The sequence below is a fragment of the Streptopelia decaocto genome (assembly GCF_964273445.1).
Source record: "Streptopelia decaocto genome assembly, chromosome: 8".
Lineage (NCBI taxonomy): Eukaryota > Metazoa > Chordata > Aves > Columbiformes > Columbidae > Streptopelia > Streptopelia decaocto.
The window spans coordinates 17,693,855-17,720,898 of record NC_138662.1 but is presented as its reverse complement, the minus strand read 5'-3'; the positions used below and the strand labels follow the sequence as shown (position 1 = coordinate 17,720,898).

Below are 27,044 nucleotides of genomic sequence, written 5' to 3'. Positions count from 1 at the left end.
GAGCAGACTGCTGGGTAACTGTTTCTAAAAAGAGGGTTTTATCAGGACAAGTTGGGATCTTGCTTTTAACGAAATCTTGTGTTTTACTTCTAATTTAGATAGATGACTGTGATTATAACTGAAGTAAGAACACTTATGCCTCAGTTCACTCTGGAGAAGTATCAAAACCGGCTCCTTATAAGCAGGGAAGAGCAGGCACAGCTCTCCTGGTGGGGCAGACAGCCATCTTCACAGCATTTTTACTTGCAGAGAGGTTCAATCTGTTAAACAAGAAAAGTTCTTTGTTTCTATTGAAGAAGTCCTTCCTATGCCCTAGTGCTTATAACATCGCTTCCATTAGTCTGCAGAATGTGTTTTGTTTGGAAGTCTGTGCTTAAAGAATGTTGTGGTTTCGTACTGTCAAGACACATAGTTGTGAAAATCCATTGTAATACAGCTGTAGACTTTAACAGAAAAAAGATACAGCAAACTGTCACTACTTAGTTAAAAATGTATTTCTTCATGTTAAAAGGAAACAATCCACAGTGCTAGTTGAGCGGGCAGATGAAGAGAAGTTTCTGGATGGAGTCGGAAATTGCCGGCTTAAATCTTTGGCCTGTTAGCTAGAACATATCATCCTCTGCAGAGGGAAGAGCTTGTGCTTTTTCCTCTGAATGTGTGATAACCCACAATTTAGGGAGGATTTGAGTTATTCTGTCTGTGTAAGTGCCCATAATTGCAGAGCGGTTCCCTGTTAGCAGCAACTGACAGGTCTGGTTGTGCCTCTTAGCTGCAAAACCAAAATACTTGGTCTGATAGATTTGTAAGACTCCCTCTTGAAGGAAAGGAAAAAATACTTTTTGCTTTTGATAAATACTGTCGAGGTCATTGGTCATTATTAAACTGTTACAGAATAATCAGGATATTCACCTGGCAGAGTTTGTGTGTTGCTATTAAGAGTACTTTTCATGTAGGTAGAATGTTCTTCATGAGTTAGAGGCATTTGGTTTAAATTCTCATATTTTGCTCTGGTTTTTGTTACAGCTGCAGCTGGGAAGGGTGACTCGGGTTCAGAAGCACCGGAAGATCCTGAGGGCAGCAAGAGACTTGGCACTTGATACCCTTATAATTGAGTATCGAGGGAAGGTTATGTTACGACAGCAATTCGAGGTCAATGGGCATTTCTTCAAAAAGTAAGAGTACTATGAAGTGATTAGTATGAGAGCATCACAGCGCTGAGGGACTCATGTCTCTTTGGGATAATGCACGTTGACAGGGCCCCTGTCAGCTGTGCCGTCCATAGAAACGTGAAATCAAATATCCAACCTCAGCTCGATGCTCTGCTTATGGGCTAAAACCCTCTGAATTAGATCTTTTAAACTGTGATGACAGAAATACATAAGTGTCCAGAGTGATAGCACTGGTGGAAGCGCTGCTTCCCATGGAGTCAGGGATACCTGTTTTAAGTGCTGTGGGAATTGGATAATTTGGGATTGAGACATTCTGTTACTTCTCCAGGCCATATCCCTTTGTGCTGTTCTACTCCAAGTTCAATGGCGTTGAAATGTGCGTTGATGCCCGCACCTTTGGTAACGATGCCAGGTTCATCAGGCGTTCCTGCACTCCAAACGCAGAGGTAAATTCTCTCTTCACCATCATCATAGTCACAATGTTTTACATGTTTTACACAGGCTTAGTGCATTCCCTTTTTATGAGTATTCAAACGTAAATGCAGCAGAGGGAGTAAATTCTCTGCATGTCTTGCTTGCTTAATGGTTTGTGCTTGGAAGATGAGAATGTTTGGGAATGTGAGGTTTTTCTTTGGAAGGGAAGGTTTATTTTATGGCTTTCCTTTGGCTGCAGAATGATAGGACAAGCAGGTGGTAGTAAGTGGAAAAGCACAGGATGAGACAAGAGGAATGAAGCAAGCTTTTCCCTGTGGCAAATTTGGGATAATTATTCATGGAATAGATAAGAGCTACTTTGCAGAAGAAGGCTTCCCTCTTGGAAGTAAGGAGTGCAACTTGTGGAGATGTTAGTTTCTCTCTACTTTGTTTAACAAGGTTCGTCATGTGATTGCTGATGGGATGATCCACCTGTGTATCTATGCTGTTGCCACCATTGCCAAGGACACAGAGGTTACCATCGCCTTTGACTATGAGTACAACATCTGGTGAGTCCTTCACCTCACCCAGGAGCTCTCCACTGCCCTCCTGGACTGGACATCTTCCTCCAGCCCTTTCCTCGCATTCTACATTTTGCTCCGTTTTCTACTGAAATGCATTTTCCGGCTATTCTGTCCAGTTCTGCTGGCATATTCTCCAATAGAGGCCATAAGGTAGCCTGCTGTCCTTGCTTTGGCACGTGGTGAGATGTTTAGTAGGAGATGCATTGAATGTCTCTGTACGAGGGTTGAGAAATGAAGAGTGACACGAATTATGTTTGTGTTTTGGAGCAGCAACTATAAAGTGGACTGTGCATGTCACAAGGGGAACCGGAATTGCCCTGTGCAGAAACGTAGCCCAAATGCTGCAGAACACCTACCTCCACCTGTTTTAGGCACACTGATTGGGGCAGAAACACGCCGGCGAAAAGCCCGTCGAAAGGAGCTAGAAATGGAACAGCAGGGCATTGCATCGGATGAGAACAGCAGTCAACAAACGGAGGAAGTTCCTGAGGGACCTCCAACAGTCAGTGACAATGAGGTAAAACCCCTGACACTTTGTTGTCAATATTTTTATTGTTCAGTGGTGTAGAATCTGATCCAATACAGCACTGGGATCTTCAGAACAGTAACTGCGGGAGGCCTTTTTTAAACCTTTAGCACCTTAGAGTAACATAGGAATCTTGATAACTTTAAAACAGTACCAAATATTGTTAGACGTACTAAGTCTGGGCTTCTCTTTCAGGTGGTAGAGAAGGAGGAGAAACAAGAAGGGGAGAAAGAGGAACCTGTAGATGAGCAGGGAGCCTTGGTCCACGGCCGACGGGCAAGTACCTTTTTCAGTCTCTGGGTATCATCCCCCTTAGGACTTGCTTCATTCCAACAGGTCCAGTTGATTATTTCACTTGTTTCAACACAAATTCCAACTGTCAGTGGTCTTCAGTAAACCAAAAAACCACCCAGGTTGACTCCACATCACAGGATTTGTGTTCAGGTACTGCAGATTAGAAGGTGTAGGACAGATTTGTTTGCTAATTGAAAGATTTAACTGTTACTTTCAGGGCTGTTCTGTAGTCTAAACCACACCATTAACAAGACAATCAGCACCAGATTCAAAAGAGTTCCTGCTCCCCTTCCTTGTTGCCAGTACAATTTATGGAGCCATATAGAATCATAGAATAGTTTGGGTCTAAAGGGACCTTTAAAGGTCACTTAGTCCAACCCCCAAGCAATGTGCAGGAACATCTTCAACTAGATCACAGCATGAAGCAGATTTTTGTTTAAACTTAACCCATTTTGCTGGGTTGGGTTTGTGAATAGGTATCTTTTCCATCTATGGGTTCATAAACCTGTTGCCATGTGGGAAAAAGGTTGGATCAAGTGGCAAAAGTTAGTGAGGGGTTAGATCACTGACAGCACTACTGGCAACAAGTCAACAGAATTTGGTATGTCCTTTATTAGGAAATCCCCTTCTGCTCCCAAATCCTTGTTGTCTTAATCAGTTGTCTTGATTAAAATATTTCTTAGTGCTCTGGGATGTTTGATAGCACAGTCCCTTCTCAGCCACTTTCTGTACTGAGCAGAGCTGTGGGTTTTCTTTCTTGTGCTTCTTATGGCACCAGCTATTGCTCCCTGGGTGAGAATGTTTTATGCATGTGGATGGAGCTGGTCTGGTTCTACTTAATAATAAAATAAAACAAAAACACACACACCCCAAATAAATTTAAAAAACAAAACCAAAACAAACAAACAAACAAGCCCACCCAAAAAGCCCAAACAAAACTGACCAAAAACCCAAGGAAGAAAAAAAGTGCTCCCATCCTACCAACCAACACAGGTATTGGAGCTTAATCACCCGTCTTCCTCTAATTGGTGATATGGATCTTCCATGTGCAAATTTCTTGTAAATGCTTTAAGTGTTAAGACAGTGCAGCAAATTGTGGAGCTGAGGGCTATCCAGCTGAGACATCCTTGGATTATCTCATGGATTTCTTTAGAACAGGCGAGGTAAAAGTCAGTTTCTGCTGAAATTTGACTAAGAGCAGTCACCCATCGGGCTGGCCTCAGGCTCGCAGGGAAGATTTCGTTTCAGTGCAGGGCTGCTGATCTCTTTCTGGGACAGTATGGTTCAAGAAGACTTAGTGAAGTGTTAGTTCCCCATGAACCTGTAAGCCCTGTTCCTGTACGTTGCACCAGTTAATCTCCTTTAATGGGATTCAGTTTTCTATACATGGTGCCAGGTAAATACTTATATCTGTAGTTTTCCCGGTCTCTTTTTTTTTTGTCTGTATTAAATATTTTTGAACAGGAAACGGTAAAGGCCAGGCTGCTGTGATTGAGCACTGCTGGGTGCTTCCAGATTCTTTCTCCTTCATGACAAGGCTCAGAAGGCGCTTGACCCCACTTCTTAAAATTCACTTGGTTCAGCCTGGTTTTTGCCAGTCACTGCAGCATTATTGTACTGGGCCTTTTACATGCATAATTACCAATTATTTCTGACACAGCCAGGTGTTAAGATTTCCTGTGCTTTCTGTTTACCTTACAAATACCTTTGTTTTGCCTCTCTATTCTCTCACGTTCTGTTTTTCTTATCCACTATGTAAGCTGCTTAGACGAGGGGTTTTTTTTGAGCTAGGTGATCTCCTTCCATCAGGGAAGGAATGAATCTGGGTCATTTTAGTCAGCCTGTGTGACGTGTTATAGTTGCTGCAAATTACTGATTCACTTTTGTTGCCTCTGGCTTCTCTTTGCTTCTAATGTTTGGTCATTGGCAAGTAGCTCTATTTGTTTCCACATCGTCTCTTCACTCTATTTATTCTTTCTTATGGTTTTTAGTTCTTCAAAATTATGCATTTCCTTGTGGCTGTTCTATAAATACAACTCAGTAGTATCTAAGTGGCCCTATTTAAGGATAAAGTCTCGTTCTTGTAGTTACTCTATGAACACATGACTGTTGTTGTTATTCTGGGAAATTTGCCATGTTGAAAAATGCAAATATCTGAAAAGAACCGCTTCTCTCTGTCCTCTTTTTGGCTCTTGCCATTGCTATTTGGCAAGTTTGTCTCCTTCCTGTGCTGCATCCCATATCTGTTCCTGCCTCCTCCTCTTTATGTGTGTAATTTGCAGTGCTGACTTGAATTTCCTTTTGTGTTCTAGTCCCGGGAAGACAGAAAGGTAGAAGCCATCATGCATATGTTTGAAAACTTAGAAAAGAGAAAGAGGAGACGAGAGCAACCGTCAGACCGTAACAGCACTGATGCTGAAATCAGCATCAATTCTGAAGCTCCCGAGTCGGAGGAAGTAAAAACAGAAACTCCTGAAGTTGAAGATGGAAATTCAGCACTGAGTGCTGCTGCTCCCAACGTGTCGAACAGTAACAGCAGTACTGGGGTGAACACACGGCGGTCTTCACAAGTAGTGGTAAGACGAAGATAGGCCTGTTTAATAGCTTGTACCCAGCTCACATGCAGCATGTCCTATCGTAAGATCGTTCAGGTTGAGAGGAGCTTCGTGGGGTCTCTAATCCATTCTGTAGCAGGCATGGTCAGCCATGAGGTCAGACCAGCTTGGCCGGGGTTCTACCCAGTCTGCTCTTGAATAGCTCCAGGGCTGAAGATTGCACAGCCCCTCTAGGGAACCCCGTCCAATTCCTAACTGTTCTCATGGTGAGAAAATTTTGCCTTGTATCTGGTATATACAATGATGCATCACTGCATCTCCTTGGTGGCTTCAGTCTGAATGCAGAACGACTGCCATTGGGTCCCCCTGATTCTTCTCTGGACTGAACAAGCCCAGTTCCTTCACCAAGTGGGCCCCTTCCATACTGGTGTGAACTTAAGTTGGATGCACAACTGCAGTGGTTGAGTAATTCTTTTGCTCTTTGTTTTTTTTGGCCTGCTGTACTTTGGATGCACGTGTATGGCAGGGCCTGGAATGATACATGTCCGCTCACACCAGGGGTAAGAGCAGTTACCTTGAGACAAGTGGCAAGTTTCGTATACTGCTGCTTTTTTCCTTAAGATGAGCATTCTGGTCGACACCTTTAAAAGCGCAGCAGACAAAACAATGCACCAGTGTTTTAGAAGGGTCCTCAAAGCCATCTTATGAGCCGATACAAACAGGGTCCAACTAGATTTTACGATTCAGATAAATAAATCTCGATCATTAATCCTGTATGCAGAGAAAAGGAATACTCTTAGAGGTCCTCATACTAATGACAGTTTATATTGTAGGATGCTGTCGCCGAAAAAACACTTACTAAGCCAGCTCCAGCAAAACCCTCCAGGCCCCGACCAAAAAGTCGCTTCTCTCGATACCGGACAAGTTCAGCCCAAAGACTGAGAAGGCAGAAACAAGCCAGTTCCCAGCAAGCTGAACTCGCACAGGCTGTCCCAGAGGAAGGAAGCACTGCCAGCTTGGTAACCGCAACAGATGTCAGCAATGTGGAAGGTCCGGGAGAAGGCAGACAGTTGACAGGATCTGACCCAACTGCTGTCCTGGCTGCAGGATCTCAGACAAATCGAGCTGCAGTAAAGTACCCCAAAACGAAAAAGGTAAATGTGATTGAGTGCTCAAACTGAAGAAGGGGGGAAATGACATTTTGTGCGGCCTTGAGGGAGAGGTTGGCTCAGGGGAAAGTTCTTCAAAATAGTTGGAATTACCTGACTTTTTATTTGCTGTATTATTTGTTTTGTAGTGGCTGAGAGCTGTCACCGTGGGTCAGAATCTGGCTGCTCAGCCCTGTATACACAAAGATCAGAAACAAAAAAAATAGCTGATCTTTACAGCAAGTCTCATAGACCTTAGATATCATCAGGGTGTACAGGTGCAAGAGGAAAGGTCTCACTTTTGGGTATGGCAAAGAGTTCTTGAAAGAGGCAAATTATACAGTTTTGTGGGGATGAAAATGTGTCCAACTTGAGGGGTCCTGAGAGAGAAGGGTAGGAGGGGCTTGGCAACATAAGAAATTGCAAATTTTTGCACTCAAAAGAGAAAATGCGTGTTAAAAAAGCTTGGATGCATACGATCTCAAGAAATTTTATGTGTATTCCCAGTGTCTTAGGAGCAGGGAGAAAAAGATGATCAGCCAAGAAAGTTACCTTAAACCAAGCAGTACAGAGGTGTAGTGAGACTCGCTTAAAACAAAACCAAGAAACCCACCTTGAAATAACCAGGGTGTTGCATCTTGTAAAGCGTATTAAAACAAAGGTTCTCTTATGTACGCCAGCAAGAGAAGGAAGAGAGAAAATTGGAGCCATGTAGTAAAGATTAGTTGGAATTTAAAAATAAACTTATAATGGCATAAAAATGTGTGTTTGTGTGGGAATTGTCAGAATCTTTTTGGGTTGAGGTGGGATGGCAGCCTGAGGGTATTCGCTAGGACAGAGTAGAAGGGGTTAGCTGTTAGCTTTCGGCTTAGAATTGGAGATCAAGAGGGAACGTGACTGTGGACTAAAATGTACAAACTGGGAGAAACTTGTAAGGGAAAAAAGGAAAAATTGCAGAAGCTACCGGGCAGCTGCCACATTAACTATTAATACATTTAGCCATGCAGCTAGGAACTTGTTTTGAACAAAGTGATCAAGTTTTGGGGGAAGCTTCCACTAAGGTTAATGGTCCATACAATCAAGCTACTTGTGTAAAACTGGATTAGCTGTTGTGCCTGCGACAGGTGAGAACTGGGTTTGCCGCAGGATGTCCTGCTGTGTCCCTGCCTGTTGAGGAGGAGGTTTTAGCACACGGGCTGACCTGAGCATTGCTGCCCCATACACCTTTCTGCCGTATTGCCTTTCTTCTTCATCTGTGCTGGTTGCGGTGACATGTATGTTTTCTCCTTCAGTATCTTGTTACCGAATGGCTGAATGACAAGGCGGAAAAGCAGGAGTGCCCCATTGAATGCCCTCTGCGCATTACTACAGACCCGACAGTTTTAGCGACGACCCTAAACATGTTGCCAGGTCTCACCCACTCCCCGCTGATTTGTACCACGCCTAAACACTACATTCGTTTCGGTTCACCTTTCAACCCCGAGAGACGTCGAAGGCCATTTCTGTTGGATGGAATTTACAGCTCCTGTAAAAAGGTATGTTTGCTCATGTCTTATTTTCAGGGTTAAGCTCATCAAGATCTTACTGGCACGCCTGTGAAGCTGTTGTGTCCTCTTTGAGCCCGTTTCCACGTGTTCCTGCTGAGCCGGCCGTGCCTGATGTGTCGATGCAGGCTCCAGGCGATGTCTGCTGACCCTCTCCTAGCCACTGTTCCGTTTTCATCCTCACCTTTTGCCATGGTAGAACAACTGTTCTGTGACTCTGCTCTTAGAAACATGTACTTACAAATCTGCAGTGGCTGTTTGTTATCCAGCATATGCTATGAGTTTTAATTTTTGCCCTTAGAAAGTTTTTTGTTACTGTTATACTTTCACAGTCAGAGGATGGTTGGCATTGTGGCGATCAGACAGTGTTGCAAAAGATCCACAGAATACAGTGCCTCAGCAAGATCTGTTGTCTTTGAGAGCATTTGTTTCTTAGCAAAGCTTTTGAATTTGTTCACAAGAGCAAGCCCTCAGCCCTTTAGGATCATAGACTGTCTATCTACAACAGATACTTGTGGCTGTGCAGGAAGAACTGAGCCCAGCCAAGGACTTCATCCCTCCAGAGATGCTATGTGGCCAGTAAATACTGGTATTTACCCATCCACAGGGAAACAGTAGTTCGGGTTAGTTTGCTCAGTCAGATTTCCATCAGGATCCATCTTGCCCATTGCCTGTCAGCCTTGTTCAGAGACTCTTGTAGTTCCTGTCACTACATGACAATTTTATGGAAATCCATTCTGATCTTCCAGTCTTGGTAGCTTTCAAAGTCAGGTACCATGTCCTGGTTTCTTTGCTTTCCTTTGAGGAAGCTTTTCCAGAGGCAAACTTTGGACTTTGCTGTTTCCACCCTCAGCCAGTTTGCTGTTGTGCACTAACAGGCACCTACAAAAAGAAGCTAAGGTCTCTCATGGGTATTTTCTTCCTCGGTAAAGCTCTTGATGGTTCATACGCACATGTATTAACAAAACCATGTTTGTTTCCGTGCGCCTGGGCAATCTCCCCATGTATCTTTAAGCTGAGAACTGTAAGGTTTGAGTGACTTTTTCAGACCCTTAATACAGTGTCTTTGAGGCTCAGGGCAGAAATGGTGAAGTTATTCAGAGTTCTCTGCTTGGTGCATTTGCTGCACAACTGGCCAGCAAGCTCACAACTCAGTGACAACCGTAATTGTGGAACAAGTCTCCCAGTCTCTTGTTACCTTTGACTGTTTTCTAGTCATGTGAAAATTCTCACTGCGGGAGAGGGAATGGTCTGGTCTCCCTGTGGACAACTTCCACAACTTACCTGAGTGTCCAAAACTGGATGTTGTGTTGCAGCAAGGACATTTTCAATACAGAAAGATGATCTGTGTATTGTAGCCTACACCCATTTTTTGCATCCCAGTATGACGACTGAGTCTTCTTTGGCAGGTTGATTTAGACTCCTGTTTAGTTTGTGATTTTCTGTGCTTGGTAGAACAACTTGCTGCTGTTTCTGGCTTAATGTGGTGTTTCGTTCGAGCCCGTGCTGAGCCGTGTCCCGTTTGTCCCCATCCGTTTTCCAATTTAGTAGGAAAATCTTGAATACTGTCTTGTAGCATGTTGTTCCTTCTCCCAGGGGGGCATCATCTGAAAACTTAAATACGCTGCCTGTTCCCTTCTCTAAATAATTAATAAAACGCTGAAAGCTTCTGTGTCCAGAACAGATGTTGCAGAAAGCAATTTGTTAGATTCTACTTTTTGAAAGTAAATAATTAATAACTGTTCTAGTAAGGTTTTTTATCCACTTTGTAGGAGTTCCCCAGCTTTTTCACGGAAGATGCTTGCTAACATTCAGTATTTTAATCACTAACAGTCTGGAGATGTAAAAAAAGGTCTGCTTCATATGCTGAGGAATGCTTAGAAAACTGTCATGGGGAAGACGTCCTTTTCAGCCAGCTGAGGTCTAGAAATGGTCCAGAACTCAATGACATCGCTGTCTCAAAAACTGATCTTTCTGTCTTGTCTCCTTCTGACTACTCAGTCAGGAAAGTTGATTTATAAAGGCTGTTGAAATAGATCCCATATTTTCTTGGATTGTCAGCAGGCCTCTTCCTTCAACTACTGAGCACTGTGCCAAAAACCCCTCAGCCGATGATCTCAGTTTGCATCCAAAACATGCCAATAGCTGAAGCTGGTGAGGTATCTGAGCTGTACGACCCGCTCACACTAATCCCATTGTGCAGCAACCTGGGGTCGTGGTGCTCCAGGCTGGCCGGCACTTCTCTGGTGCCCATGGTGGAATCCTTTGAGATATATTTGAACAAAGAAGCATCTGCCATACAGTAGCGAGGGCCATCAAAAATAGATCCTGTCACCTGCTCGTCATCCTCACCTCGAAGTTTTCACTTTGACGATCATGGCCACTGAGTTTCTTGCACTTTCATGGTAGCATTGAGGAATCATAAGATAAATACCCGTATTTCTAATCGGATACATATTGCTGGCATGCAGATGAACTGTGGATTACTAAAAGGTAAACTTATCATTTTAAACCTCTTTAGGGGAAGAAAAGGCTGGTAAAGTGAGTCCCAGATTACTGTTTGTGGCTTTTTTCAGCAGTTTGCAGTCGTTTTACTGAATCACCTGGGTGTTTACCTTTATACTGTGTCAGTTATTTTTATAGTAAAGTAAGCGAAGGTTTCCTGCCTGCCATCAGGAGTCAGTTTGTATCGAGATGCAGGCCTAGTAAACCCGCTGATTTGCTGAGGCTTCAGTTCATGTTCGCTTGCATGAGATGTGAAACATTCTTCATTACTGGTGTTCAGAAGACCACTGTGACTTTTATCTCTTTTATTAGTAGCCAATAAAAAGATTTGCCTTTATTATTCTCTTTTTGTTTCAGCTCCCTCAAAAAGTGCTGCTTGCATTTCATTTTTGTTCTTGGTCTCTGGCAGCGAGCATAGTCCTGGAAGAATTGTTATGTGATTAAAGTCAAATATTGCTCTGTTGTAATTGTTAGAGCAGAATCTGTGTTAAGCTCTAATATGCTTTAGTGGAGCAGGGGGGACAGTGTGTTTGTGCTCATGGGCAGGAAACAGCTTTGCGGAAATTAGGGGGTCAAGGTAGTTTTTCATACTTATATCCCTTTTAATTAAAATTGCTTTTAATAGCTTTTAGCTGTAATTTGCTGTAATTTGCTCTTATCTTTGTGTTGCCGCTGAAGATTGCTGATCTCCAGAATGCATCAAGAGCGCGTAGTCAGCCCGTCACAGTAGGTGTTAGACTCAGCGCTAACAGCTGCGTTCTAATGAGTTCCTGTCTGAGTGCACGCGAAGGAGGTAAATCAGTGTTCTGAGCAGATTGCCCCGCTGCACAGAAGCGTAGGAGTTTGAGAACATCCTGCAAGATTACATAGAAAGTACCAGAGGGGTTGCACGTTCATGTAGTCTCGTTCCATTTCAGCGCTGGATCAAACAAGCCCTGGAAGAGGGGATGACTCAGACCTCACCAGCTCCGCAAGAGAACAGAACCCAGTGTCTATACCAAAGTAACGAGAACAGCAGTTCTTCCAGCATCTGCAAAGATGACACAGGTAAGTGCTCAGCACCAATCAGGGCGGCGTGGGTGCTTGAGTGAAACTGGGGAAGCTGCTGAATAATAAAAGCAGCGGCACAGGATGCTGACAATGTGCACTGCTGCTGGATGGCACAGCGTTAGGGCAGGTGAGAATGTTACTTTGCCATTCATTCAAATTCCTGCAGACCCATTCTAGCTTGAGCATGTGTAAAGTTTCTCGGTATTTTCCTGTGAAAAGATAATCACTTTATCTTGCATCATCAACCTCAGTGCCGTGTGATCATTTGTCCGATAGAGGGAGGAAAAAAAAGAGTACAATATCGTCTCTTTTCAGCAGGATGCTGTTAGATGGACAACTAAATATCTGCTGACTATAGGAAGATATATCAAAGTCTCACAGGCACGTATGTAATAAGCGAATGATTAAGTAAGTCTCAAAGATGGAGAAGCTAAAATCTGTGAGTAAAGCAGCAGAATGGTTAAACATTTTGTCTGAATCTTTCTACAGAGAAAGAGGGTGAAGATCTGCTCAGTCAGGGATCTGTTTTCCCAGGACGACAGACAGGAGATTAGACAAGACACAAATTTACAGAATTGATCATTGAAAAGTTAGATGAATAAGAAATGAACAGAGTGCCAGAACCAATAAACTTGCATCTCCGAGCAAGACCTGAAGAAGCAAACAACTGACCTGCAGAATTTACTGAATGCTTTCTTTTTGTTGTTTTCTTCTTTTTTAAATTGAGCATCAGAAAACGTATTATTTTGAACAGGGGTAGGCCCAAGGGAAAGCTGTTAATCATTCAGGGGAGTGAAATGTGTTTGGGCTGTATTGATGTAGCCTATAGGGAACTATAGGTAATGAAGACAGAGCTCTGGTTTGTTTGTAGTGACAGTGACATGTCCTCTGACCCCTCTCCTTTTTTTGTCCCCTTCTGTCTTCCTTTCCCCTGGCTCCCTCTTATTCTTATTTCTAGTTGAAATATTTTCTTTCCTTGTTCACCGTATGTTCCTGATTATGGATTGTTTTGTTATCAGTCGTTAGATCTTGTGTACAAGTACTTCAGAGGTACTTAATTTTCAGGAATCTTTCAAAGTCACATTGGAGACTCACGGGCTCCATTTGGGCTGGGAGAAGGGGGAAGCAGACAGCGTGTGGTTTGCACATGGTTACGGTTGATGGTTCAGCCCTGTCCTTAGCTCAGTTTGGTTTTTCAGACTTGCTGAGTCCCCTGAAGAAATGGAAATCTCGCTACTTGATGGAGCAGAACGTTAAGAAGTTGCTGAGGCCGCTGTCTCCCGTCACCCCTCCGCCTCCCATCCCTTCGGTCCCCGGCTCAGTGAGCCCACAGCTGGCTACACCCTGCTCATCGCTGCCGGGAGAGGAGGAGAGTCGCAACGGTTACGGCGTGATGTTCTCACCAATTCCTTCTCTGGCTGCTAGTCGCTGCAATACTCCACTACAGTTTGAGGTAACTCTGACTGGGGACTGGAAATGCCAGAAGGGGAGGAACTGGAATATTTTTAGCAGAGAGGCAGCACTAGGGCCACCTTCTTTTTTGAGTATGTGGCCGTATTTCCAAGCAGCATCACAGTGTCAGGCTCAAGCTCCTCTACTCCACTTCTGGCCAAATCTCCCACTCTATTAAATGTCAAACCTTGCTGCAGCCCAGCCTCCTCTCCCTTCATAGCTATCAGTAACATCATTCTAGTTCTTTTCTCCATTTCTGCACAGTAGCTCCCAAATTTTGCAGGCTTTTCAGTGTTCTTTAGCCATCTTCCCTTTTTCAGATCTCTGTGCCAATGTGGCTTCCAATCTGTGCCTCCTCCCAAGTGCTCTGCTTCTCACAGGCTCTCTGACATACTTGGCTGCTCTTTCCCTAGAGAGTTTTCAGTAACCCAGAGTATTGTAGAAATACTTTACATCAGCTTCCAATTTATCCTTTGGTTTCCCTGTCCCTTGACTGGGTAGAAGGAAAATACCTTATACCTCTGATTTCTTGATAGTTTCCTTTTGCAGAAATGTGCAGAAGCACTGAGTGGGCTGTGTCAGTGGTTTCCCTTGCTCTAAACTCTGTGGGAGAATTATCAGCATCCATCCAGCCAGGCCCTTCCACTTTGTGTTGCTGCTCTGTGCCTGTGAAGAGGGATCATGCTGTTTGCATTTTCAGTTTTATTTTCTAGCACTCCATATTTTCATACTTAACTCCGCTCACACTCTGCCAGTTAAAACCATTAAAAACAAATTTTTGCGCAGTGACAGACTGCTCTGTACCAGGGACTGTTTTGCAGGAATCCCTCATCTGGTTTGCCACAAGGCAAACAGTCCTTTGTTGTATTTTTAGCTTAGTGTGCTTTTCATTATTTTCTTTGAGAGCCCTTTCTTGTAAGCTGAGAGGCAGATCTGTAGAGGTTGGCAGGGAAGATTGTGGAGCGCTGAGGAGATAAAGGACAGTTTCAGGCACAGAGACTGTATTATAAGCTTCTGAAGCTCTGGTTGGTCGGGTTTTTAGACTGAGGTTTTTCAGATTCAGTTTGGGGATTTTTTTTAAATTGGAAACATAAATTGGAGGATGCTTAGCCCTTCCCATGGTGACAGGAGTGACCAGCAGCGTGATGACATGCGTCTGCTTTTTCTGAGGAGTTTGTCAGAAGCTTTTTTAGTGAAGAAATTTGAGATTCCTCAGTTTTCGCACAGAATCACACAGAATGTCAGGGATCGGAAGGGACCTGGAAAGCTCACCCAGTGCAATCCCCCCCGCAGGGGCAGGAACACCCAGATGAGGTTACACAGGAAGGTGTCCAGGCGGGTTGGAATGTCTGCAGAGAAGGAGACTCCACAACCTCCCTGGGCAGCCTGGGCCAGTGTCTGTTACCCTCACTGAGAAGAAGTTTCTTCTTGTATTTAAGTGGAACCTCTTGTGTTCCAATTTGAACCAATTACCCCTTGTCCTGTCATTGGTTGTCACCGAGAAGAGCCTGGCTCCATCCTCCTGACACTCATCCTTTAGATATCTGTAAATTAATGAGGTCACCCCTCAGTCTCCTCTTCTCCAAGCTCAAGAGCCCCAGCTCCCTCAGCCTTTCTTCATAAGGGAGATGCTCCGCTCCATCATCTTTGTTGCCCTGCAGAGACTCCTGCCATATCCCTCTTATGGCAACGTACCTCTGGGAAACCTTCCTTTCTGATGGTATTTTAGGCCTGCTCAGTAGCGTGGAAAGGAAAGGGCTTGGGAAGGCGGCCTTAGCCGTGCCATCACAAGCACCGGTGCTCAGATATGTGGTGACATTTCATAACGCTCTCCATTCACACCTGTTCTCTTGGCTTTAGCTGAAAAAGTAGCCCACAGTGGATTGAAAGAGTCATCTTTGTTCTGTGAAAGTTTGCTGTAGTGTTTGGGGGATCTTAGCTCACCTTCGGGGCAAAACCAGGCTTTGCATCTCTCCCATGTTCTCCATAAAAAGCTTTGTATTTCATGGTGCAAACTCTATCTGACAGCATCAAAGGTTTAAAGAATAAGATGTTTCTTTTCTTAATATTTTTGTGCTCTCTTTTGGGTACTAAGTTATCGCACGAAACACAGTAACCCAGTCCTGTCCTTGTGCTTCCAGGAAGCTCTAGAAACCACTTAACAGTGTTGCCATCCAGGCTGGAGCCAGTTCCTGGGATAATCTTCGTTTAGAACAGCAAACCTCTGCTCTTGTTGTTTGTTTTTTTTTTTTAGTTGATTTTTGTTTTGCTTCTTGACTTTTTAAGTATATGAATAACAAGATGTTTTTCCCTGCTTCCAGAACGTATCGTCCCCTGAGAGTTCCCCTGCGCATAGGCCCGAGTCCATGTCACCCGAGGTAGTTATTGCAGTGTCTCCGTTGCGTTTGGGGCCGGGAGTGTGTGTGTGGACAGGGTGTTTCAAAAAGATGGACCCAATTTCAAAGCAGTCTAACAACAAATCGGGTCTGTCTTTTGAAACACCCTGTATTTGAGGCTGTGGTGGGAGGGGAGGGAGACGAGTCAGTGGGAATAAGGGTAGAGCATTAGTCACAACAAGGCCAAGGAGAGTTTTCAGGGTTATCACAAGAGAGAAAACAAATTGAGGACTGGAATTTGTTATTGGTTTGTTGACACTGGTGGGAAACAGGCAGTGTGAAGATCTGGTATGTCTTGCTACAGAGGTGAAGGCAAGAGGTCTGGGGAACCTGGAAACACAAAATCAACTTCAGCCCTGGCCCAGCAGATCAGTGGTGTGTGGTATTTACTCAGTAGCAGCAAAATGACTCCTGGGGGAAGAAAAGGAAGAGCATTCACCTGGTGTTTTGATTTTGGAGGCCACAGTGGGGCACCTGAGCTGTTCTCTTCAGCCTTGGTTTATCACCTGTTCACCTGCAGACTTAAAATATTGAAGAGGTGCCAAAAAGTAGAACTTTGTTTACCTGCTGGCCCGTTGTAAAATACAAATGGAGGTACCTTGCTCAGAGACTGTTTCAGAGTAGAAAATTCACGCTCATCTCCAATGTGCCAGATGACTTGGAGCTGTAACAGCAGAGGAAACTTTCTCAGCAGCAGCAGGAGGGCAGAGCTAGTGCCGGGTGCTGCTCTGGTTTTCCCTTAGCACTATAGTCCTGCAAAGAGGATGAAATTGTGTCAGTTATGCTCATTGTCTGAGATCCTGACATACTAACGTGGTGAAGGAGACGATTATGCCGTTGCCCTGGAGGTTTGTTGGCACTTAAAGCAGATAAATGGATATACCATTGTGTCAGTGCCTACTGCTCCAGAAACTCTGACAGCGCAAAAATGGTTTTGTTTGAGAAGCAAAATGTAGAAATGCAGTATAAATTAAATGAATGTACTATTGTTAGAGATTTCTGAAGCTCACAATAAGTGCAAACAAATGGCTCGGAGGTCCCGGACATTTTATTGTTAGGAAGTTAGTAGTGGCTGACTTGGGACAGTCAAGAACTTGGCTAACAAAACAGCAAATGGACAGCAGATCTTTTCTCTCCCCATAATGAACCTAGCTAGTACTATGTGTTAACATCAGCTTTGAGGCAATTGAAACTGCTGGTTTTTGTTCATTGACTGCCTGGGGACAGTGCTGAGCCTCATCCTGCAGTGAGAGTGCCAAAGGGGAAAGGGCGTCTCGTACGGGACAGCTAAACTGATTATTATTTAGTCTCATGTCATTTCTCTATAGAATGGGCAGAATGGTGCAAGAAAGGGACTGGAAAGCAGTAAGCTAGAATTGTACAGAATGCTTTCTGACTTCAGGTTCTCTCCCCATCCTTGCCTGATCCTTTTCCTGACTTCCCATCCCTGTCCTCCGTCCTTGTTGGATTTTCCAGCTCAGCCTCCGATCCGACCAGGATTTGAAGGGTGGGTACCCGGATTCTAGTGCAAACACCTGCCCAGAACGACCATCGCTGCTCAGCTTTGGCTCTTCCGACCTGGCTCCGCAACCCTCCATAAACTCAACTTCAGAGACGAACTTCCCAGGGAAAAGTGGGGAAGCGCAGATGCTGCTACGAAGCTCTGATCAGGCTTTTCGGACAGAGTTTAATTTAATGTATGCCTTCTCCCCATTGAACGCTATGCCACGTGTAGACGGGTTGTCGCGGGGATCTGCTCCTTTGGGAGAGAGGAAGCCAATAAATTCGGAAGCGGGATGCTGCAGCTCTCCTGCCGAAGGGTATTTCAGCAGACACGAGTCAGGGCTGCTGAAGGAGCCAGCGCATGGATCCATGTCTCCCTGCGGCGAGAGGGCTTGTGAAGGCGTCAGGTCTGCTCCCCAGAATCCGCCACAAAGGAAGAAGGTAAGTATTTCTGTAAAAAAGTAACTCTTAGATTGCAGGAACCTGAGTGGGAGCAGTAGGCGCCATGGGAAAGACTTGCAGAGAGGATGAAGAGAGCAGAATACAACTAAAATATAGACTGGGCAAGTAATCCAAATGTCCCGTGCCAGGATGAAAACAGTCTAAAAGTTGTTAAAAGAGAGCAAGCTGTGCTTTAGGCAAGACTTCGATGGGAGAGGTGGAAGGGAAAAAAAAAACAAACCACAATGCAAATAACTCTTCTGGAAGCACAGAAAGAAGAGGGTGATGCTGGCAGCCTTCATCAGCAGTTGTTAAACTGAGATAAATCCCAGAGCAATAACACCACGCAACTGTGCTAATTGGTGAAGGTGTTAATTAGCAGGGTGAAAGGGGTCCTGACCAGGAAAGAGGGTCTAGTGTTTCAAAAGGAAACACTGGTGGTTTATTAGAAGGTATTGGAACATTTTCATTAATATGGAAGCATAGTAATATTGTAAAAAAAGTAGATTAAGGTTGTTACTGAAATTTTAGCCCTTTGAAATTCAAAACACTTGAATATTGTTTAAAGAAAACTAATGAGGTTGGTTTCTTACAGCAGGCCAGTGACCCTTGTGGAACTAAAACTGAGTGAAAATGAAAAATCAAGCATCGTTATGATAAAACTAATTGCGGGACAAATAATTATCCGCTGTGTAGATGCGTATCCATGCTTTTTCCTGTACTTGGGTTATTTTTTTTTCATTGCAAGTGTGGTAACTCACTTGTGTAAGTGTCCAGCTGGATGGAATATCTTATTTCCATTCCATTTCTGGAGGATTTCTGTTTTTTTCTTTTGATTTTCTTTTAAAGTTACACTTGTCTTAAAACCTTCATAATTTGAGTGACTTTTGGGAAATAATCCCCTTCAATATTTTAGCATTGTAAAGCTTTCTGTCCAGGCATTGGGTCACAGTTGATAAATTCTTCAGCAGATCTGCCTTCTGCGAGTCCTTTATGGGCTCTGTACCCCCTAATAACTCGTAAAGGCTTGGCACACTGGAAGGTGAGTGCTCAGCTGGAAGTATTTGTGTATTTTTGTTCCTGCTGGCCCAGTGTTATGAGACTGCATTATCTGGCACCTTTTTGTCTGTGTCTTTGACAAACATGAGACTGCTTTGCACAAAATACGCTCTACCTTTGCTAAAAGTCATTTGTTTAGGTGGTAGTGCTGGAAGTTTGCAGGAACCAGCTCTAAGCGGGTTAAAATTCTGTGCAAGGCTTTACCAAGTTTTTAGCATGAATGTGGCTGAACTAATACAGGTGGACAGGACTCTCTGAAGATACCACTTGTGTGAAGAAGTCTCTGTCTGTTTTTGAGATGGACGGATACTGATACACATTTTATAGAATGCTACAAACCAGAGAGCGAGGGAAGGGTGTTGGGAGGAAGAGGGTTTAGAAGCTTGATGCAAGTGTATGTTGAAGTAATGTGAAATTCCAGGTTGTTAGAGAAGCAAAAAACATGGGTGAGCATTGCAGTGGATGAGTGGTTCAAATTTGTACCACTTAGCTCTTTGTCCAGAGTGCCTGCAGATTCAGGAAGATTTTATAATCCAAATATATCTTTTAAAGTCTTATCTACCTACTCAGATAAATAGATTTTTAAATGGCGTGGGGGTGTGTTCCTCCCCTGTCCTGGTCCGTCGCGTTCCCTGACTCACGGCTGTATTTTCCTCTCACAGGTGTCTCTGCTGGAATACCGCAAGCGGAAACAAGAAGCCAAGGAGGGAGGCGATTCGGGGCGATGTGCAGGGACTCCGACCCGACAGGGCAGCAGCGGTTCCGGGACTGACACAGACGGCTCCAGCCTGCCGGGCTCCGCAGCACGAACCCCGTCCTCCCCGCAAAGCGGCTTCTCCCCTTCTCATCCCTCCCTGCCTCACGTCGAGGACGTCAGCCCGCCGGACTCGAGGGGGGTTGGTTCCTCATCGTCACTTAGCAAATCCCAGGAGAGCATCAGCAATAGGTGGTGAGTGTTCTCCTTCTGAGCAAGCCCGAGGTTGCTCCACAGAGAAGGATCAACCTCTCTGGGGGGCATTTCCAGAACAATAAGTGCAGTTGGATGGATTTGATCGGGTCTCTTGGCATTGTTCTCTTTTGCAATTGAACCGTGAAGGATACCAGCAGCCTTCTCAGCCTGCCTTTTAGTTCTTAGTTTAGATATCAAAAATCTGTCTTGAAAGATAAGAAGTTAAAAGCTCTCTGTCTCTTCCACCAGTTTCCTTTTGAGGTCTCAGGTTTGAAAGTCTTGCTCCAGTGATGAGAATTTAATCCAGGTCTTTTCTTGCTGAACCTCTGCTCTTTTTGGACATTTGTGATACTAAGTCAGCTCCTGTTCAGAAGTAAAGCCAACAGAGCCCTCTGCAACTTGGCATTTGAGAAGGAGGATAAAGCAGCTCCAGCTTTCATAATGCCTTGCACATAGAGTTTGCAGCCTGCCAGTGGCTTGCTGAAGGCTTGGAAAAAACACCTTCATTGTGTTACCATGAGGAGCTTTGATAAGGGGAAGAGTCTTCAAAAACTCTTGAGCCTGATAGTAAAGTCCAAAAAATTAAGTACCGCAGCACTGAAATGCAGATTACTGCATTATAGTGTCAGTGCAGTGCTGGTTGTTCTGCATACCGGAGCCATGTAGTAACTGGCTCTGCTGCTTTTATATTCACATTCTGTTCAGGGACACTGCAGGCAAAAAGCCATCACTTTCTTAACGCTGGTTCTGCGCATACGCGGCTGTGTCACTGCCTGTGTGGTGGCAGGGGATGGCAAGGGTGCTGAGCAATGCTGCAGGCAGTGAGGGGTGTGGAGTCTGTGTTAAAAGTGCACGAGAAACACTGGGTGAATTTGCAGGTGTAATAAGATCTCTTTCCTTTTTCCATCACTCTTCAATCGGAGAGGAATAGAAGGAATTGGTGTTGTCCCTGTGTCTGCCTGGTGACCTCCCTGAAACTGGGAGTGGCCACATCTGGGGCTCTCACCTCATCAGCAGTTTATAATCATTATTTTGTAATCAACTGTTATTCTATGCAAGTGTTGATCCCGTGCCTTTCCCCTCCTGTGCCGCTTCCTTCTGCCTGCAAAAGGGTGAAAGGGAAATTCAGCTGAATTTTAAACAATACTCAGCGGTGAGGTGTCTGTGCTGACCCTGCTGTAGCACCACGTTTAGACAGATTGTGTGAGCTTCATCTGCTGCTCCTCAGCAGGTGCCCTGGCTTCGGTTTCTCACGTGGTTTCATGAGTAAATGTTGTATGGGAATAAAGATCTTATTGTTACAGGACACTGGAGATAAAGCTGAAACCACGCCGATACATTTTGAAATGGGATTACGCAGATTTGCTGCCTTTTAAATTCTTGTTCTCCTGTGTTTTAATGGGCAAGGCTAACAAACATACAGTCAGCTTCTACTGTAAAAAAATACATTAGAAACTGCATGTTACGGAGTTAAAGTTGTGACGCATTTTCACATTTAACTCCAAGTACTTACATCTCAGGTACATTTCCGACATTCCCAATAATATAACATTAGGGACAGAAGAAAATGGTGGGAACTAAAATTAGGTACTATAGTTTTTAAGAATTGTCCAGGTTTTTGCTGAATTCTACAATATTTGCCAATAGCTTTCGTTTAAAAAAAATGAAGTTTCTGTCTCTTTCAGTTGCCAGGATACAGCCATCACAATGTAAACAGATGTGCTGCTGCCCAGTAAACCCAGCCTTGCAGAAAACTGTCTCCAGCAAAACAATAGCAGCAACGAAGGTGTGAATTCACCCCCTCACCCCATTCACCTCCGTGAGGTGTGAACTCTGGCCCCTTTTCCCTTCTGCTTCATTGAGGGGTGAACATCAATGTCTGGGCTATTTAGTTATTAAAAAAAAATAAGCCAGTGTAAAGCACAGGTTTAAATATATCTTTAAAAAAGAAAAAAGTTAAATACAGAAATCTGTTAATATGGTGTTAAGCTGCATACTGATGTGGTATGCAGTGCATTTAATATTATACTAAATATTTAAATTCAGGCATTTTTAAGGCGCGTGTTCTTCGGTGTCTAGCAGAGAAGCATCGTGAATCCCTGATCAAGGTGCTGCGATCTTGTAGGTTAAAACACGTATTTCCAAAGAGATTTGGATGGTCCTGTGGATGGTAGATGGAATATTGACCGAGGGCTCTGGGATTTGTCTGTGGCTTTCTTTTTCCTTCTACAGTTTGGCTTTAGGAAAGCCACTTCACCTCCATTTTTTCACCCTCAGACTAGACACTTGTCATATATAATGGAACAAGATCTAGCACTGATCTTGAGCAGAGAATTTTCACATTACAGAATGAATGGGACAAAGTAGCATTAATGGCCAACCTAGCTCTGCTCCAGGAACGTCGCATTAGCTGACCGCACTATCTTGACACTGTATTATCGTTAAGGCATTGGGTTTGCTTCTTGTTAGTTCGAGTAAAAGTAATCTATGCAAAATAACTGCGTTTAATTTCAAAACAATACCAGGATTTTTGAAATGCTGTTGAATCTCAGAACAGTTTTTCTGGGAGATGGTGTCCTGTAATCAGGTGATTTACTGAACGGGATGTTTGTACCGTGTTTTTGATAAGAGTGAAGATTCTGCATTTCTGAGGGCAGTGCTGTCGTGGCAGCCGGTGACCGGCAGGCTGGAATCCCACAGGAGATATTTACACTGCCAAAGCAGCTCAGAAGTTTATTCCTCATCTGCTGGTCTCTGATCCCTCCCTTCTGTGCCGGGGCTTTGCGTTTGCACTAACATCATACCAGTGAATTTAAACAGAAACGTAAACCTGTTCTTTGATTATACCAAGGACCCCACAGACCCCTTGGGCGTTGGTGACGTTGCTCTGGGCTGTAGAAGAGCAATCCTCAGCTCTGACCGGGTTTTTGTTGCAGGATGGTCCCCACGTCGGTGGAGAGGCTTCGAGAGGGACGGGGAATCCTTGAGAAGGTGCTGCGAAGCGGCGCGAAGGTGTCGCAGAGACGTGAATCCTCGCCTACCTGCGACAGCGCCGTCGAGAGAGATGCAGGTAGGAGGATGGAGCTTTTGAACACTTGGTCGGTGGGAAATGATGGGCTGGGAGAACTTTGCGAACTTGTCTATGAAGCTGGTTGTACCTTCCTCTTTAGCATCAGCAATGCTTTACGAGAGCCTCCTGCAAAGCATGCTTTGTTGTTATTCAGATACTGCCCGAGCCCGTATCCCTCTTCTCTTAGACCCGGATGATCTCCAGCTTTCTCCGGGGTGCATCAGGTGTAGTGTCAGAAAACGGAAGGTGGCACAGGACACGTGCTGGAAGCTTCGTGCCCCGGTGTCTGTGCAGGTCCTGTGCCCCGAGGAAGAGGCTTCTGAACCTCAACAGCAGATGAGACAACTCCATCCAGATCCCTGTTTAGCTGAGCCAGTGACTGTGGTGTCACGCAGAGGGGACAACCGCAGCAGAGCCACAGGCACTGCTGGCACTGGGGCTCGTGCCCGTGTTTCTGGTGCAAAGCCAGACCCGTCTGGCAGAAGCAGAGAGCAGGCTAAGGCAGCGTGTCCTGTTTCATGACCGAGACACATCTGTCATACAAATTTGATACTAATACCAACACTATTTCACCGAGGCATTTCAAACGCGGCTGCTGAGAATCCCTGAGATGCTGCAGATAAACAGCTCTGTCTCGTTAGGCTGCAGCAGGACTCTGATGTGAAATCTTCTAGTCTCACCAGTTTCACTCCCTGCTAAAGAAAGCACAGTCACCAGCTGAGCCCCGTGGTTATGGTAGAGACAAGTTGAAAACACATGGCAAAGAGGCTGGGTTGCTGGCAGGGAGTCCTTGCCTGCCCCACTAAAGGTTCAGTTATTTGGTAGGACAAGAAGCTCACCTGCTGTGTAAGGTACAGGTGCTAGAAAGGCTTGTTCTGTCAAAAAGCAGCTTATTCCTCTCAATCTCTCACATAACTAAGGTGGATCAGTGGGTACTGTGCTGCTGTTACACCTCAAACATCAAAGCATTTCCATCATCTTGCCCTGTTTCTGAATCTGGCATTTCTGAGGTGTGAGAGTAACTATCTGGAGCAGCTCCACTGGTGAAGCGCACTCCCCAGAGCAGCAGCAGGGTGCCGGGAGCCCCGGCAGCGCGGTTCTTCAGCCTTTGGCAGCGTCCGGATCTGCCTTTGAGGGACAGCGGCAGCAGGATCCTGCTGGCAACACCTGCACAGGGACAGTTCCACCTCCCCAGCTGTAGCCATAGCCAGCGTGGATTCCTAGGACCGAGGCTCAGTGGAGAACTGCTGGCTCCTTAGAAACTGTCTCCTGCCTCTCAGATCATTCTGGAAAAGCCAAGGGAGCACCAGGTGTCTGCGGTGGTGTCCCCAGCTGCAGCTGTTCGGACAGGCTGGGCCGAGGCAGCTGAGCTTTGTGCTGAATCAGAGAGAGCTGGGGGAAGAAAAGCAGCAGTTCCTGACGCATGCTGCTGATTTGTGCATGTCAGTGTTTTCCAAGTTGCCTTTTACCAAGGTTCTTCACCTTTGCTGGTGGCTGGAGAAGCTTCTCTTGTCTGAGCTGTAGCCGGGTGCAGAACACAGTGGCTGGGGTGTGTGCAGGTGTCATTTGGGAGGGAACTGCTGTGGCCTCAGCCCGGGGTGCGTGAGGTTTAACATGTTGCCTGTACATCGCAGACACAGCAGAAGGAGACACTCCAGAAGCCCACAAAGGACCAGCAGTTTACAGTCCTTCCCGATACAGCTACCAGGTAAGCCCTTTCCCATGTTATCTGCCCATTCTGAAATACAGCTTTTATCGCTGTTAGGGTGAAAACCAGGTTGGGCTGCCAGTTTTTCCTAATCCTGCTGCACTAACTGCCTTTGGCATGCGGAGGTAGGAAATGGGGAAGTCAGTCTGACATGCATTTTCTTTTCTTTTTTCTTTTCCTTCCAACTGGTTCAGCTCCTGCAGTCTGACAGTCCCCAGGCAGAATCGCAGACCCTCCTCCAGCAGAGTTCGTCCCCGTACCGAGGACACCTCGCTCCGTCTCCTGGCTACAGCTACCGAGCAGCCGCGCAGAGGACGGCTCACGGCCTCTCTCACGCCGCCTCGGAAACACCCCTCTCCTCCGCCTCATACTCCAGCCCTGCCCACTCGGCCTCCACAGACTCCTCTGCCCTGTTTGCAGGGAATTCGGGGTATTACGGCAGCCAGCAGCACTCTGGCAGCAGCAGCCTCCTGAAGAAGGGCTGTCCTGCTGCTGCCAGCCCAGCACAGCCTGCGGCTGGGGACTCTCTTTCCTCCGAGTCGGGCTCCCAGCCCTGCGCAGGCGCGTCAGGCTCCACCTCCGCTCCCCAAAGCTCTAGGTCACTACAGTCAGACTTGCGGACTATCAATCTGCCCAATTCGGGGCAGTCTGTTCTCTACCAGGGCTCCCGGGGGGCGGTGATTTCCAATGCACAACACTATCCGCACCGCGGGGGAAGCAGTGTCCATCAGTACAGACTTCAGCAGCTTCAAGGTTCTGGAGTAAAGACTCAGACAGGACTTTCCTAGGGCTGCCTGCACTCCAGGAGAACAAAACTGCCCATAGCTCCTTCCAGTCACCTCTGGAAGTGGCTCCTGGGCCGGTGTTGGGAGCTTGCACCCAATGCTGGGGTGCCAGGGGTCAGAGGCTGAGGTCTGAGACGCACGGGTGAGATTTGTGAGCAGTATTGGCCTCTGGCCTTGTGGGAGTACACAGATTTCTCTGAGGCAGAGACTGTAGCAAAGCTGTTCTGAGGCGTGGGTACATTGCAAAAAAAAAAAAAAAAAGAAAAAAAAAACGAAAAAAAACAAGGCAAATGGTTCAAGTGCAATGACTGTGGCGCAGCCTCTGCCTCTCGTCTGTGCCCGTGGCCACAGTCACTCGCGATGCAGTACGGACATCGTTTTGAACGCGAAAGCAGTTTCAAGAAAACATGGGGGGAAGTTGAACTCCAATCCCAAAGCTCTCTTTATAGGTCAGGTTCTCGGTGCGTTCTGGGGAGGGCTTGAATCCCTTACGATCATTCCAGTCACGAGCAGACGAGCGCGCGCGGCTGCCTTTGGGCCTGGGTCACGGCTGCCCTGGTCGGAGCCTTTTCCAGGACAACAGAGTCTCCGCAAATGTGAACGCGGCCGGGGAGGGGTTGGAGCGCGTGTGCCTGTCGCTGCCGAGGATCTGCAGGGCTGGGAGCGGTGCCGGTGACACTGCGGGGCGCTCGGGGGCTGCGGTCCGTGCCGTGCGGGATGGGATGGGGCGTCTTTCCCAGCCGCCGGCGCCTGCCGAGCGCGGCAGCAGAGCCAGCCCAGACACGGTGCGCTGTCTGTTCAGTTCCATACGATTGCCAGCTTCTTTCTCACTTGTTTACTGTAATATCGGGCGTGTTTTTATTTATCTAATTTTATATTCAGTTATAACCATAGTAGGTTAGCTAATATACGACAGGTGTCATCCCTGGTGCTGCAGTGGAACTTCTCCTTTCTCTTGGATAACATGATGCTGTGAGTCTGTCTCCCCTGTCTTTTCAGATGCACAGTCTTCTTTTTTTTTGTTTTGTTTTTTTTTAGGACTGTTACAGGTTTCTCTAATTCACAATTGAAATCAGGTGTTTGTTCAACCTAGGGGAGACTTTTAAAATATTGAAACAAAGAGTAACTTTCTCACACTGTCTGGCTGTGAGCGTGTTGGGATGGAACTTGTCACCCGCGCAGTCGGGTGTCTGTATACTGTATAAAATAGGTGTAAACTTCACTCGGCTTAGCCCTGGGGGTGCAGCCTCCCCGTCCGTGCTCTGACCAGCACGGGGCAGGCGGGCTCTGCCCTGCCGGGCGGCAGGAGGGGGCCGGGGGGGCCTCGGCCAGAGGCTCCGGCACCTTTGGGCGCAGCAGGGGGGCAGGAGGGAGGGACCCTGGAAAGCTCTTGGAAAGGTGGGGGCTGTAGCTTCTTACTCTAGTGGAGTTTTTACACCATGCTGTAACATTTGAACTTTCACAAGAGATGTAATAATTTTGATAATAAAAATACTTAACTTGAAAAAGTGGTATTTTTGGAAGTGTCTGTTTCCTTATACCACCTTCAGGTTGCGGGGGCGGGGGGGGCGTGTTGGTGCCTCTTCCCTGTCCCTGCAGGGTAAATGACAACCTTGTAGGAGCAGCTGCAATGATCCCCCTTTTGCTGGGATTTTGGGGGCTCTTTGGGAGCCACAGTTCCCGGGAAAGGGCAGTTCTGGGGTGGTGAGATCGTGGCTGCGCTGCTGCTCTCCTCACTCACGCTTGTTCAGGGAGGCGATGTGCTGGAGGATGTGCCCCGCGCCGCTTCGCCTGCTTCAAAACCTGGGGTTTGGTGTGTGGATGCCACGGGCTTTTAGTTTTCTTGCTGCTTTTTGCCTTTTCCTTAGGAAGCCTGAGATGGGCTGAGCCTG

The 27,044-nt window shown here is 45.9% G+C and overlaps 1 protein-coding gene across 5 annotated transcripts in view; it reads left to right on the top strand.

The window, feature by feature from the left end:
• SETD5 (SET domain containing 5) overlaps positions 1 to 26,609 on the top strand; it is a 64,977-nt gene extending 38,368 nt beyond the window's left edge. For 3 of the 5 annotated variants that reach the window (XM_082060219.1, XM_082060217.1, XM_082060218.1), the window contains 16 exons: positions 1,024 to 1,172; positions 1,498 to 1,615; positions 2,043 to 2,152; positions 2,438 to 2,684; positions 2,889 to 2,969; positions 5,300 to 5,563; positions 6,376 to 6,696; positions 7,983 to 8,225; positions 11,657 to 11,786; positions 12,989 to 13,242; positions 15,563 to 15,619; positions 17,114 to 17,581; positions 19,303 to 19,589; positions 22,526 to 22,659; positions 24,294 to 24,367; positions 24,562 to 26,607. In XM_082060219.1, the coding sequence (XP_081916345.1) occupies positions 1,024 to 1,172; positions 1,498 to 1,615; positions 2,043 to 2,152; positions 2,438 to 2,684; positions 2,889 to 2,969; positions 5,300 to 5,563; positions 6,376 to 6,696; positions 7,983 to 8,225; positions 11,657 to 11,786; positions 12,989 to 13,242; positions 15,563 to 15,619; positions 17,114 to 17,581; positions 19,303 to 19,589; positions 22,526 to 22,659; positions 24,294 to 24,367; positions 24,562 to 25,155 (3,531 nt within the window). In that variant the 3' untranslated portion in view covers positions 25,156 to 26,607. Of the gene's footprint in view, positions 1 to 1,023; positions 1,173 to 1,497; positions 1,616 to 2,042; positions 2,153 to 2,437; positions 2,685 to 2,888; positions 2,970 to 5,299; positions 5,564 to 6,375; positions 6,697 to 7,982; positions 8,226 to 11,656; positions 11,787 to 12,988; positions 13,243 to 15,562; positions 15,620 to 17,113; positions 17,582 to 19,302; positions 19,590 to 21,274; positions 21,376 to 22,525; positions 22,660 to 24,293; positions 24,368 to 24,561 lie in introns of those variants that run through there. The other 2 variants (XM_082060216.1, XR_014184789.1) reach the window with 2 other exon arrangements.
• Positions 26,610 to 27,044: the final 435 nt, after the last annotated feature.